This window comes from Octodon degus, unplaced genomic scaffold (genome assembly GCF_000260255.1).
Source record: "Octodon degus isolate 3935 unplaced genomic scaffold, OctDeg1.0 scaffold00004, whole genome shotgun sequence".
Taxonomy (NCBI): Eukaryota; Metazoa; Chordata; class Mammalia; order Rodentia; family Octodontidae; genus Octodon; species Octodon degus.
Window position 1 is genome coordinate 35,390,551 of NW_004524580.1, and position 12,363 is coordinate 35,402,913.

The window sequence follows — 12,363 nt, forward strand, 5'->3', positions numbered from 1 at the left end:
CACAAGAGACACAGTGGCCAGCCGGCCAGTGGGGCAATGGAAGTGTGTCCCTCAGCCCTGCCAGCTGTGTCCTGGGCTCTGTCCCTGCTTGAGATGCAGTCATGATGTCCTCCCCCAAGGTGTGGCTGTGTCCTGATTTCCGTGGGAGACACCAGCCATCCTGGATCAGGGTTCACCCAGGGGCGCCGCCTTCACTGAGCTGTATCTTTGAGGGTCTTATCCATCCCCCACCCCCAGGCCCAGTCCTATTCTGAGGTGCCGGGGGTTCCAGCTTTAAAATAAGAGCTCCAGGGGGCAGAAGGCAGCACGTTACCAGCTGGCAACATGCCTGGAAGTGGTCCCGAGCTGATGGACAGGCTGCAGCACGGGCTCGGTGTCCCCGAAGGCTCCTGTGGCTGTGCGCCTCACCCCACCCCCACTTGTGGCGAGAAGGACCCGGGTGCTGCTTGTGACCTTCCTTAACTCCACCACCTTCTGGGATTGGGACCCGCACGCCCCACTCTGCGCAACAGAGTGGGTGGTGTGGCCTCGCCCTTCCCAGCCCTCCCTGAGGACCACACACAAGGCTGCTCTTACCTGTGGAAGAGGACGGACTTGACCAAGGTGACCACATCTCGGCTGGCATTGTACCCGGCGCAGACAATGGCAACGTGGATAGTCTGTGAGGACAGGAGCACAGTGTCACCAGGAGGAGGCTTCGCAGAGCATGTCCGCCAGAGGACAAGGCACACGTACCCCTCCTTGGTGTCGTGGGAAGGCAGAGAGCAGTGCCTGCCATGTGGAAGACAGCTGGGGACGGTCTTATTAAGGCCTTCTGAATCAGTTCATGGCACTGTCATCACTTGGAAGCCATTAGGGCTCTTTGCAATTACATTTGGGGACAAGAGAAACGGTGATTGGTTCCAATAGGCAAACAGTGAGGCCCGGCCCCCAACGGGAGGCGGACAACTAGAGTGGGGAGAGAAATTTGTCCTAGAAGGACAAGCCACCCTCCTGGCTTGGTCTAACATGCTCTCAGGTGTCACCAGGGCCAGGCCCACCCGTGGGCCCCTCAGGATGCTGTCCAGGGCTTGAGTCCTGGGCCTTGTTTCTTCTCCCTTAGGCAGGGAAAACTGCAGGTCAGGGGACCCTCAGCAAGGCGGGGTGCAGCCTGCATGGCAGTGGACAGGGGAGGTACCCATGCCAGGCCACGTTGGTCACAGTCAACACGGCCTCCAAAGCACAGGGCCTGGGCCTGGGCCTGGGCCTTGCACCTAGCATGATTCAAGTGCAGGTGGAGAAGGCCCTGGTCTCTGCACCACCTCAGAGCTTGCAGGTTGTGCTGGTGGTGGCTGGCTGGCAACCCTTTGCCACCAGGAACTTTCCCCCACGGCTCCTGAACCTGAGTACCAAAGCTGGCCTGTGCCACTTGGGAACCCCCATGGGACACCTCTGGCCTGTGGAGTCTGTGCCTCTGGCAGGAAGCACTGCGCTTACAGAGTGGCAGTCTGTCCCCTCACGGCCCCCCAGGCCACACTGACTGGATGCGCCCTCTGGTACTCAATCCAAGGCCAGGTGCTGGACTCGGCCCTCGCCCTGAGCACGGTTTCTGACTCTCTGCTCTCGTCAGCCATAGCAGAAGGCACTCTGACCCAGATCACGCTCCACGGGCTCCAGAGACACTGCCTTTGGGTCGCAGACCTCCTGCTGCACCCAGCTCCTGGCCGCAGGGCGAGAACTGTGCCCCTGGTGCAGCCCCAGTCCACCCCCCGACCTCTGGTCCTTCCTGCACCGCTGCCACCTCACACCCGGGAGGAGCTGGATCAGCTTCACCCAGAGCCTCCTCACTTCCTCTGAGTGCGGGAGCCACAGCTCACCATGCCCAAGGATTTGGGGGCCCCACTCCCTGCTGCTCACCGGGGCACTCCTCACCCTGCTCTCTGCCCACATCTACACCCGTCCCAGTGCTGCCTGTACTGCTCTGGAACGAGAGAGCCTGGGGGATGGTGGGTAGAGTTACCAGGCAGGACAATGCCTGGCCGTGAGTCCTTTCCCTGCAATCCATCAAGAAATGGGGACCATCAGGACCAACCCCTGGGCGGAACCACAACCCTGGGCTCCATCACCCTGTGCCAGCCCCACTGCCTACCAATGAACCCTCAGACGCCGGCTGGTCACGCTGGCCCAGCAGGGCCCCTGCACTCCTCCTCCTGCCTGAGGTGCTGTAGCATGCTGGCCAGGTGAGGGCTCTATGCCACTGTTGATGACTGGTGCCACTGGGCTGTGTGGAAGGCACAGGATCCCAGGAAGGGCCTGCCCTGCCTACGGCCAGGAAGCTGTCCAGAAAAGAGGGCAAGAAAATGGCAGTAGGTTCCGGTCGCCTGGGTCCTGCTGGTTCACGCATATCTGAGCGGTGCCCGTGGGATAGAGCGCCAGGTCTTGTCTCTGGGTGACAGCTCCGGGAGGAGTGGGCAAGCCACAGGGCAGGGTGCAGCAACCTCACCCCCACCAGAAGGGTGTGAGCAGGTATGCACCTTCCCCCGAGGCAGCAGGGAGGGTGAGCACGAGGCGCCTGGAGTCGGGCCCCCAAGTCACAGACACGTAAATGCACCGCCTCTGAAAGAGCAGCTCTGGCTTCACTTCATCTTTCAGAGACTTTGGAAAACGGGCCCATTGATGGTGAGTGTAAGTGCGTACGTTCTCAAACAGCTTAGGTGAGTTTCCAGGCTGTGTGGCTTCATCCACACACCGGCCACCATGAATAAGCTCATCCTCGGGAGCCAGAGCTATGGAGCCCGCTACCTGGGAGTGGGAAACTAGGTCCCAGCCACCTCCTTCTAGGAGGGCAGGGGCGGCCCTCAGTCCCACGGGCACCCTGATTCTCCTAACAGCAGGTAAGGACAGGAGCTCAGCAGGGGGGCGCAGAGGACGGGTGAGCTCTCCTGGAAGATGCAGAAGACAGTGTACCGGCCCATCACTTCAGCCGGAGGCCATGAGGTCAGGCTGCTCTGCCAGGCAGCAGAGGGCGGACAATGTCAGCAACGAGTGGAGCCGACGCCGCAGGCTGCACTCACTGTCCCTTTCCTGTAGGGATGATGCAGTGTCTCTGGGGGAAGACCTGCCCAAGGCCTTGTGGCTGGTGAGTCCCTAAGTGTCCTGCTGTAGCAGGGCTGGACACTGCAGAGGAATGTGCACACCTGCTTTCACACCGCGGGCAGGAGGCCCATGCAACCCCAGGCCACAGGTTCCCAGAGCAGAACCAGGTGGCCACAGTAGAGTCACCGCCCCAGTGGTAGAAATCAGCCAGCAGCATGTGGCTGGTGCCAGAGGGCCACGCGATGGGCCAGGGAGAAGGCACAGAAACGGGCAAGGCCAATTTTCCAGCACCCAGAGGCTGTTAGGTGTTCAGAAACACTGGTGGCACCTCCACAGGCTTCAAGGCAGCCACAGAGGCCCACACGGCTGCAGCAAGCGTGCTGTAGACTTCCGGTGTGGGCTCTGGCACAGAGCTTCACCAGTGCAGGGACAGGGAGGGGTGAGGCATGGTGACGGCAACACCGAGGCTCTGGGGCCAGAGGGTGAGCCCACATGGCTCCTCAGGGGCACGAGAAACCCAGGCGAAGGGAAGGGAAGCAAGGGGCTGAACGTGCGCTCGGCGTGGTCACAGTGCGAGCACATGCTACGGGCAGCGGCCTCCACGTCTGGGCCTCATGCCTGCCCGGCTATTCCACCATCTCAGGAGCACAGGAAGCCGGGCGCATCCACTCCTGGCCCTCGCAGCTCCTCACGCAGCGGCCCAGGCTGCGGCCTCAGAGCTACCTGGTCTCCCACACCTTGCTCCCGGGCAGCGGACGACCTGGATATGCGCTGGCCCTGAGCACAGCAGGACAGGGACGCTCTGAGATTGAGCCGCAGCATCCAAGACTTGGCAAGAACTTGCTCTGTACGCAAAACCTGCTTCCCAGGTGCCTTCGGGGAGGGGCAGGCGAGGGCAGCCTACTCCATACACTGCCCTTGAGGTCAGCAAGGATGGCAGAGGGCCCTTGGGCACGTGCCAAGGGAGGCGACTGCCCTAGCAGCCTCTGGCTGTGACGTCGGTGCCAGCACTTGGCTCTGGTGCCCCTGCTAAGCAGAGACATGGTATGGAAGGCCAACGGGCCGCCTCACCCTGGACACAAACAGAAGTGGTGAGGTGCAGCCTTAGAAACCAGCCCCAGAGGTCTCCCCAGCCCTGATATGCTGGCAGGGACTCAGGGGCTGGCCCTGGGCTTCTCCCACCTCGGGCATGAAAGGGAAGCGGGAGCCACAGGACAAAGCCTTGCACACTCAAAGCCTAGACGCTCCACAGGATATACTATGAGTGCCGCAGAGACTTGACTCCGACCGCAGAGCTCTTCGAGGCCACGCTAGGTGGCTCCCGGAAGTCCAGGGAGGGCACAGCGGCGAGTCCAACTGTACGGCTCAGTGCCTGCCTGTACCTGCGCCCCTCCCTGTGGCAGCCGAGTCACGAGCACCCGAGGGCATGGAGACCAGACCTCCAGCCCGCAGCGCGCGCAGAGCCTCCACCCAGGGCCTCCTGGCTAGCCAGATGCAGGTCCCCTTCCAGATCTGTCGCTGGCCACACGGGTTAGCATGGCGGGCACAGCCGCAATCCCAGCCTCTGAGGCAGGAGGATCAGAAGTTCAGGGTCAGCCTGGGCAATCTGGGGAGACCTTGTCCCAAAAAAGTTTTAAAAGGGCTGGGAATGTAGCTCAGTGTGTTCGACCCCAGCATCAAGAAACAAAACCACCGGACACAACCCCACAGCAGCACGGCCCCAACGTGCAGGGGTCTCCCACTTGCTATCCCTCTCCCAGAGCAGGGGAGCAGTTGGGGGCGCTCTGGAGCCGCGAGACCTCAAGGCAGGCGCAGTACTCCGCTGAAAGACTGGGCTCCCAGCTCCCTCCTGCCCGGAGTGTACTCACTGGACATCCACCCTCTGCCGCTCCCGGGCCAGGGAAGGACAGACAAAGGCGCGGGCGGGCCTCTCCCCTTCTCTTGCCGGCCCCTGGGCGGGAGCCCACGTCCTGCCGCCGCGTGCGCAGCGCCACCTGCAGGCCGATCCTAGCGGCCCGCAGCGCCTCTCCGTAGGAGCCGGGGTCTGCACGGGGCTGCTCCCGGAGCAGCGCGGCCAAGGCAGGAGGTGCTGTCTGTAACTAGGGATACACCTAGTGCCCGGGATGGCCCCACTGGAGCCAGCCCTGCCTCGGCTCCCACGGCCGCGTGTCCCTCAGGACGCGCAGGAAGCGCACCACGAGCGCTGCAGTTTGCCAGTGGTCAGCATCTCCTCAGGCCCTGGCAGCCCTGCTCCTGCCGGCGGGTGGGGACGTGCCAGGCTCTTTCCACCATCAGAACCGTACCAAGGGAGTTTCGTTGTATGGATGCAGGGAATCAAGCATGGCACAGGGGAGGACCCAGGGTCACAGCACCCAGCGTGCCCTTCAAGGGCAGGAGAGGCGTTCAGCTACCGCACACCCTGCACGGCCTCAGAGACGCGACTGGACTGGCCCCAGCCCTAGGGACCTGCCACTGGGGCCGTGACTCAGGACACCACTCACACTGTAGTCAGAAAAAGAGACTTGGGTAAGTAGCATGCACCTCCAGCATCTCTGAGGGGCAGGCCCACTTGTTCCCACCTTCCAGAAGGGACCCTGAGGCTCGCCTCACAGCAGCCAGTGCCTGGGCCGCCCACCGCCCCAGAGCACCCTTACCTCGCACTTCTCCACGGCCGGCTGCTGTCCACACTCAGAGCTGTTGCCTGCCACGATGCCCGCGCGCAGGCTCTCGCTGTCACCTGTGCCCTCCTCCACCGAGTAGGTGCCTGAGTGGTTGCCGCGGCGTGGGGCAGGCGGGCGGCCCCGGGCCAGGCTGAGCTGGCGGCGCAGGGCCCGGTTCTCCTCCTCCACCTCGCGCATCCTTGCTTCCAGTCCTTCACGCTCCCGAGGGCTGGAGGCCGGGGACCGGGGACTGTGGGCCTGGGACTCCAGTGGGGACAGGGACACGGGCTTCCCATCTGCAGAAAGAACAGCGGAGAGTTACGCAGGCAGAGCACACTGCTCCTGACTGCCCAGCTACAGCCTTCACGGGGCAGGTTTCCAGGTAGACAGTCTTACCTCCAAAGCCTCGGAGAAGGGAGGGAGGGAGGGAGGAGGACTGGGGAGGTGGGAAGGGCGGGTGTCAGACAGCAGCAGAGGGAGAGGAGCAAAATGAAATGCAAGAGGGACTGCATTTACTGTGCATGTCCTACGCGAGTGCCCGGCACCCTTCAAACCCCTGGGAGAAGCAGCACTCCTAAAGGACGCCCTCCTCCATTCGCAGGTAAAACATCCTCCAGCAGTCCACAGCGGTTGCCCCCACTGTGCAAGCTATTTGTGCACAGCGCCTGGAAAACACACGTCTGGGCTGCTCCCCTTTATGGCTGAGTGCTTTCACCACATTCCCTGTGGAGACCGGGAGCCCAAGGAGGGCAAAGCCTGGCCCTGGGTCTGAAGGGCGATGCCACCTGGGCCAGGAGTACACAGACTATGGACAGCAGGAAGAAGGACGGACAAGAGGGCAGGATCCAGCGCGAGGTTTCCCAGGAAAGGTATTACTGTGGAATGGGAGAAGCCGCCCAGTCCCAACAGGAGACCTGCACAGAAGGTGGGCGTGTCTGCCGATGGTGCAGGCCACAATGGCCAGGCCAGGAGTCACCTGGGCCTCTCGGGGAAGCACGCTGTCACAGAAAGCCACTCAGGACACTGTTCCCCAGCCTTGGCTCAGCACTGCAACTGCAGTGGCCATGCGGGCATCTTGATGGCTGGGGACCCGGGTGACACAGGACTGGATGGCCGGGAACCGGAACTGCTGCTCCCTGCTCTGCAGAACTGTGGCCAGCCCCCATGGCACACACAAGCCCTGCAGGATGCCCTCTCTGGAGGTCTGCACTCCTCTCTCTGCGAAGCGGCCACAGCGTGTGAGCCCACAGCGGGTCCCCACATGGGCATGAGTCTCTGAGGTGGCTCCGGGCTCTCAGATGTCTTGGGCCCCACAGACTGAGTGCTCCTCTCCCTGACCACTGGGCTGACCCCGCGTCCTGTCCACTCCTGTCATCCAGCGCAGCTCCTGCTCAGAACTGCTGGCTCCCACTGCAGGGCTGCATGCAGCACTGTCAGAATGACGGGCTGACTGGGGCGCAGCCACTGGGTCTGCCAGCTCCAGGCTTTGGACCCGCCTCCATCCCCTCCTTTACCTTCAGCCCCTGGAGCCGCCCAGGAGGACGACATGGGTGGGGACAGGCAGGGGCGCAGGACTCCGCCAGCCAGGTGGGGCAAACATGACATGCGCTCTAACCTCACCATCCATGCTGTGGCCAGCAGACCACGCTCCTGGGACCAGGGCCTTGGAATGCCATGCTCAGCCTGGCATCTCAGTGGCACTCGGGTGCCACAAGGACTCCTTGTTCAGGGAGAAGCTGGGGCCCAGAGTGCTCCCTGGTGAGGGGACAACCCTGCTGTATGTGGCGCTTGCTTTGAGATGGGGGCACAACGGCGCCTTCATGCAGGGTGCTGGGAGGCAACACGCCAAGCACCCTGCTCACGGGGGGGGGGGAAGGGGGCAGGGGCCACGGGGCAGGTGGCAGGCCGCATTCCTCCAGCTAGGGAGCACCGACTTCTAGCAGGAGAGCCCAGATGGAAGCGGAGGCATCAGAGGCTGTGCCTTCTCCACGAAGGGCTCTGGGCCTAACACCGCGGTGCACAGTGTGCTCCGGTACCAGGCGCCTTCCTACTTCCGACCTCTATCTGGGGTAGGTCAGGGCACCCCTAAACAGGAGGGCTTGCGCCCACTAGCTCCTCTCCTGGAAGTCGCCCCTTTCCACATTCACGTAAATGTCCTTCAGGCAGATCACTTTTCTGGGGCACACTCATGGAAGGGAGCCCAGGAAACTCGGGGTCCTCCCTGTTCCTGCCAACCCCAAAGGGCTGTCCCCAAACTCCAGTCAACACCTGCAGGTGTTTCTGAGCTGCGGGGCTCCAATCTGTCGATTTGTCACTAGAGAAAATGCAAAGCATTGAACACTTCTGGTGGCAATCGGAGCCCAGCCAGGGGAGCAGCGCCGGACCATGCCAGGGAGGGCCATTCCAGGCTGATGTCCCCGCTGGCTAGACCGCTTGCTGGGGGCCTCATCTCACACAGTGCCCTGCACCTTCCTGTCCTCTTGACTTGTGCCTTTGGGGTCTTCTGCATGGGGCGGCCGGCGCCATGGTGAGGCCTGCGCACCTCAGGCTAGGAGACTCAAGCAGACCCGGGCTTCTGTTCCTGGACTGGCTCGGGCTGGCCCTGGCCTCCAGCTCTGGCCTGTCTGATCCCCCAGGTGGAGCAGACACACCAGGCACAGGGCGGTCTGCAGCCCCCTTGTCCCTCACACGCTCTGCGTAGTCCTAGCCCTCTCCTACCCCCTGCAGGTCCACACTGGATTTGCCTCCTGGGGAACAGCTCTGTCTACCCCACTGGGGAAGGGTGCAGAGCCGGGGCACCTGGTCCACCATGCAAGAAACTCCGGGCCCACACAGAGGGCTGCCTGGCACTCAGCCCATGTGTAATATTAAATGTGAGAAGAGGGAGAGATGCCAAAGAAAAGAAACTCCAGGAGCAGAGGAAGAGCAGGGCTTTCAAATAAGAGCAAGCCAGTCTGTTCCAGGTTTTTCACCAACTAAGAGCAAACCTCAAGGATGTGCCTGACTCCACAGCCACAGGAGCTGGGGCAGGGAGTGCCTGTGGGTCTCTAGGCTGAGCCTGTGTCCTCTACTCCATCCTGGGCGAAAGGGGACAGGCGACCCCGTGCTGCCTCCTCCCCCACCCCTCTTTCCTCACAATGGCAGTCCATCAGGGCTTGAAGCACGTCCCCACCCAGTGGGGCTGTACTGACAGCACCTTTCATCTCTCCAGAACTTCTCCACAAACACAAATCTCTCACAGAACTTCAATCTCTGATCCACTGGAGATGAATGTTCCTGACCGAGAAGCAAAACATCTAAGATTCGGAGCAAGGAAGGTAAACTGCAAGCTGGGCCGTGCAGGCGTGGTCCGTGGTGGGGCACCCTGCCCTCCTGAGTACCCGGTCATGCCGACTCACTACACCGCTGAGGTCAGCCTCCCAGCGCAGGGAACAGAGCTGTGGGCTCCCTGGAGAGGCAGGGTGGGCTGCCGGGTCTGCTGCGGCCTCTGGGCTCCGTCCTGGAGGAACCCCAGGCCGCGTGTGGCTGGCGGTCCGCACAGGGACTGTGCCCTCTGTGGTGGGGACCTGGCACACTCACCTGCATGTGGCCAGCCCTGCCCCAGTGCAATCTGCTGCCTGCCCATCCTTTCTCCTCGTACTCTAAGTACAAGCTCTTCTCGGTCTATCTCAAACATTCCACTCCTGAGCCAACCCGAAAGCAGGCGCCAAAGCCGCCTGAGCCCCAGCTGTGAGCCTTCTTCTGCTGCGCGGGCCGCGAGGCCACAGAAGCCCACGCTCCAGCCCACCCCATGGCCTGGAAGTGAAAGCAGAGTGGCCGGGTCTGAATACTTTTTGTGTGGCCCTGCTCCTTCAGCCCCTGTCCCAGCCAGTCTGGCACACGGGTGCCTGGCAACACCCAATGCCCCCACACGGGGCCTGGGTACCTGCACGGGGTTGCCCCCAGCTACAGGTCAGCATCGCAGTCAACCTCCACCTGTCCACTCAGTCCCCACGCAGTCCCTACTAGAGGCAGGGCTACAGGTGCAGCAGTGTTACAGGGACCCCCGTCCAACTGACAGAGGGACAGACACACAGAGAAACAGACCGGCAGGCAGGCAGGCAGGCAGGCAGGCAGGCAGGCAGGCAGGCAGGCAGGCAGGCCAGTGATTTAACTTCTCCAATGGCATCCAGCAACCTTGGTCCCTCTCCAAAGCATCCAGGCTGATCTGGGCTGTTGGTCCTGAGGCCAGGGGCTCTCATGCCTGGCCACCATCCATTCATGTGGGAAACCTTCAGGGGCGCTGAAGAGTACCAAATCTGTGGTGGGTTCACAGTGTCCACGTTTGAAAGCAGCCGCCCGGCCGGCCCCAGGGCTCTCCGTAGCACTGGGCAAAGATACAGCAGCTTCATACATCAGGTCCTCACGGCTGAGAGCTCCCTGCGCCCTGGGCCTTGAGCTCCTGGGCTGGGCCCCCGTGCTGCCCACGGCACCTCCTTCCTGAGTTTTGTGGAAGCAGAGCCCCACCAACCACTGTAGCCCCAGACCACGCAGCGACCCCTGTGGCCTGGCCATGGGTCTGGCCTCCCAGGGAGGCTTCCAAGTTCTCTCTTCCAGCGAGGCTGTGTCCATGAAGTATTCTGTCTTTTTTTTTTTTTTTTTAACACAACACCCTCTCCTGTAACTAACCTAACCATCCTTTCAATAGCATTTGAATTTTAAAATAAATTAAAAGATTATAGACACTCATTTTAGAAAGGCTTAGAAAATTCAGTTTGGAAGCTGGGTGTGGTGACACATGCCTGTCATCCCCGTACTCAGGAGGCGGAGGCAGGAGGATCACCATGAGTTCAAAGGCCAGTGTAGGCTACAGTGTGTTCAAGGCCAGCCTGAACTACACAGTGAGACCTCATTTCAAAATTTAAAAAAGTGAGAAAAAAAAGAAAACAAAATTCAGTTTGATGGTAAGTTGTACATTCACCTTTTAATCCTATCGTGGAGCCAGGACATCCCTGGGAGCACAGAGGCCAGCGTGTTACCAGCTCTTACATCTGGGCCATTGTAAGCCACACAGTCTGAGCTGGGGCGTTTTCTGCGGCTCCAGAGGCGTGGTGCAGCGCTCTCTCCAGAGCAGGAAACTGCCGTGCCAGGCCACGGCTGCTCACGCATGACGGGTAAGCAAGAAATGTTTTACTCAGAGGCCCCCGAAGTGGCTTTCTGCAAGTTATCTTTGGCATCCAAAGCAAAGCGGAGCTCCAGCAAGGCCCTCGGAGATCTTCTGGCAAGGACGGAAGCAGTGAAAAGGATTCCTCACAAGCTTCTGGAAGAATTGGCCAGCGTCAGGACGGGAACAGGGCCGAAGTCAGCACTGCGGCAGGAACAGTGAACTGTTCTCCTTGGTGAAATCATCCTCCACAACCTGCTCTGCAAAGCTTCATAGAGTGACAGAATGAAAGACCTCGGGGCCCAGCCTGTCCCACCCGCCGCGTGTCCTGGCTCTGAGCGGGTCCTAGTGAGCATCTCTACCGAAACTTCTGGGCCAGCGATTTTGAAGCTTCCGTGTCCCCCAACCTTCCAAGTTCCTCACTGAACTCCTGTCTCACAGTGCGGTGACTGAGTCTTTTTGCTTCTAACCCGGATCCACTCTTTCTCTTTGAAATCCAGGAGTCTGACTATGGACAGATGGGTTTCGTGGGGAACGTTCAAACTGCCTCCAACAAAGGCAGAGGACAAGGCAGGCTCTGCGGGTGAAGCCAGCTGGGTCAGGGCCACCTTCCATCTGCAGGAGATCGGAGGGAGGTGACCAGAGGACAGCTGGAAACGGAGCAGACGTCACCGAGCTGAGCACAGCCAGGGTGTGCGGTGCACAGTGCGTTCACCCCTTGGTCCTCTGGCCGCGCTGCCTGTACTTGGGCCCTTCAGGCAGCCCCCACGGGGTCACCAGGCCGAGTCTCAGGAAGCAGCCTTTCTCTGTCACAGTCTCCAGGAACAGCTGGACACATCCCCTTAGCCACTGAGGGACCAAAACCGAAAGCTGAACAGCTTGCTTCCGGACAGCTGGACTGCACAGGAACACAGGAATCTTCCAGAATCTCCTAATTTTCACTTAAGCTGCACTAAAGAGGAAAGTTTCATAAGTAATTTCCCACTGATCTAATTTTTTTAAAAGAATCTTTGCAATAAATGTGTTATTTTCTATGAAATATTCATGGCCCTTATAAAAAGCTCAACACTACATTCCAACAGTGGCAAATCATATGTGCTAAAGAGAGTCATTTTTTACAGTAAAAATGTTTAATGAGGTTTTTGTAGATAAAATCTTGTACAAATGGAGGTAGCCACATGGGATGGATCTTGAGCAGGTTTTACATTTGATTCTACACTCATCACACTGCGGACGCAGAGAATGAGTGGGCACGCTGTGTGGCTCTGTTGTCATCAGGCGCTGAAGCTGACCCCTCCGTGGCCCTGAGCCATGACCAGAATCACTTCTCAGCTTGCAAAGGAGGTTGGACAGTAGCGCCTGGTTCCCGCCACAGGTGGTGCCGGGCTGGAGCAGCCAGCCACAGACAGAGGCCATGCCCTGGCAGCACCCCCACCCTTAGGGGCGTCTCAGGGCCTCCAGGCCATGGTCATCCTGCTGTAGGTG

General features: G+C 60.5%; 1 protein-coding gene across 1 annotated transcript in view; it reads right to left on the reverse strand.

The window, feature by feature from the left end:
• Window positions 1-12,363, reverse strand: part of Large1 (LARGE xylosyl- and glucuronyltransferase 1) — a 339,499-nt gene that overhangs the window by 176,244 nt on the left and 150,892 nt on the right. The window contains exons 3-4 of the mRNA XM_004623936.2: window positions 5,730-6,031; window positions 577-659 (exon numbers count right to left, since the gene is read on the reverse strand). Coding sequence (XP_004623993.1) covers window positions 577-659; window positions 5,730-6,031 — 385 coding nt within the window. The remainder of the gene's footprint in view (window positions 1-576; window positions 660-5,729; window positions 6,032-12,363) is intronic.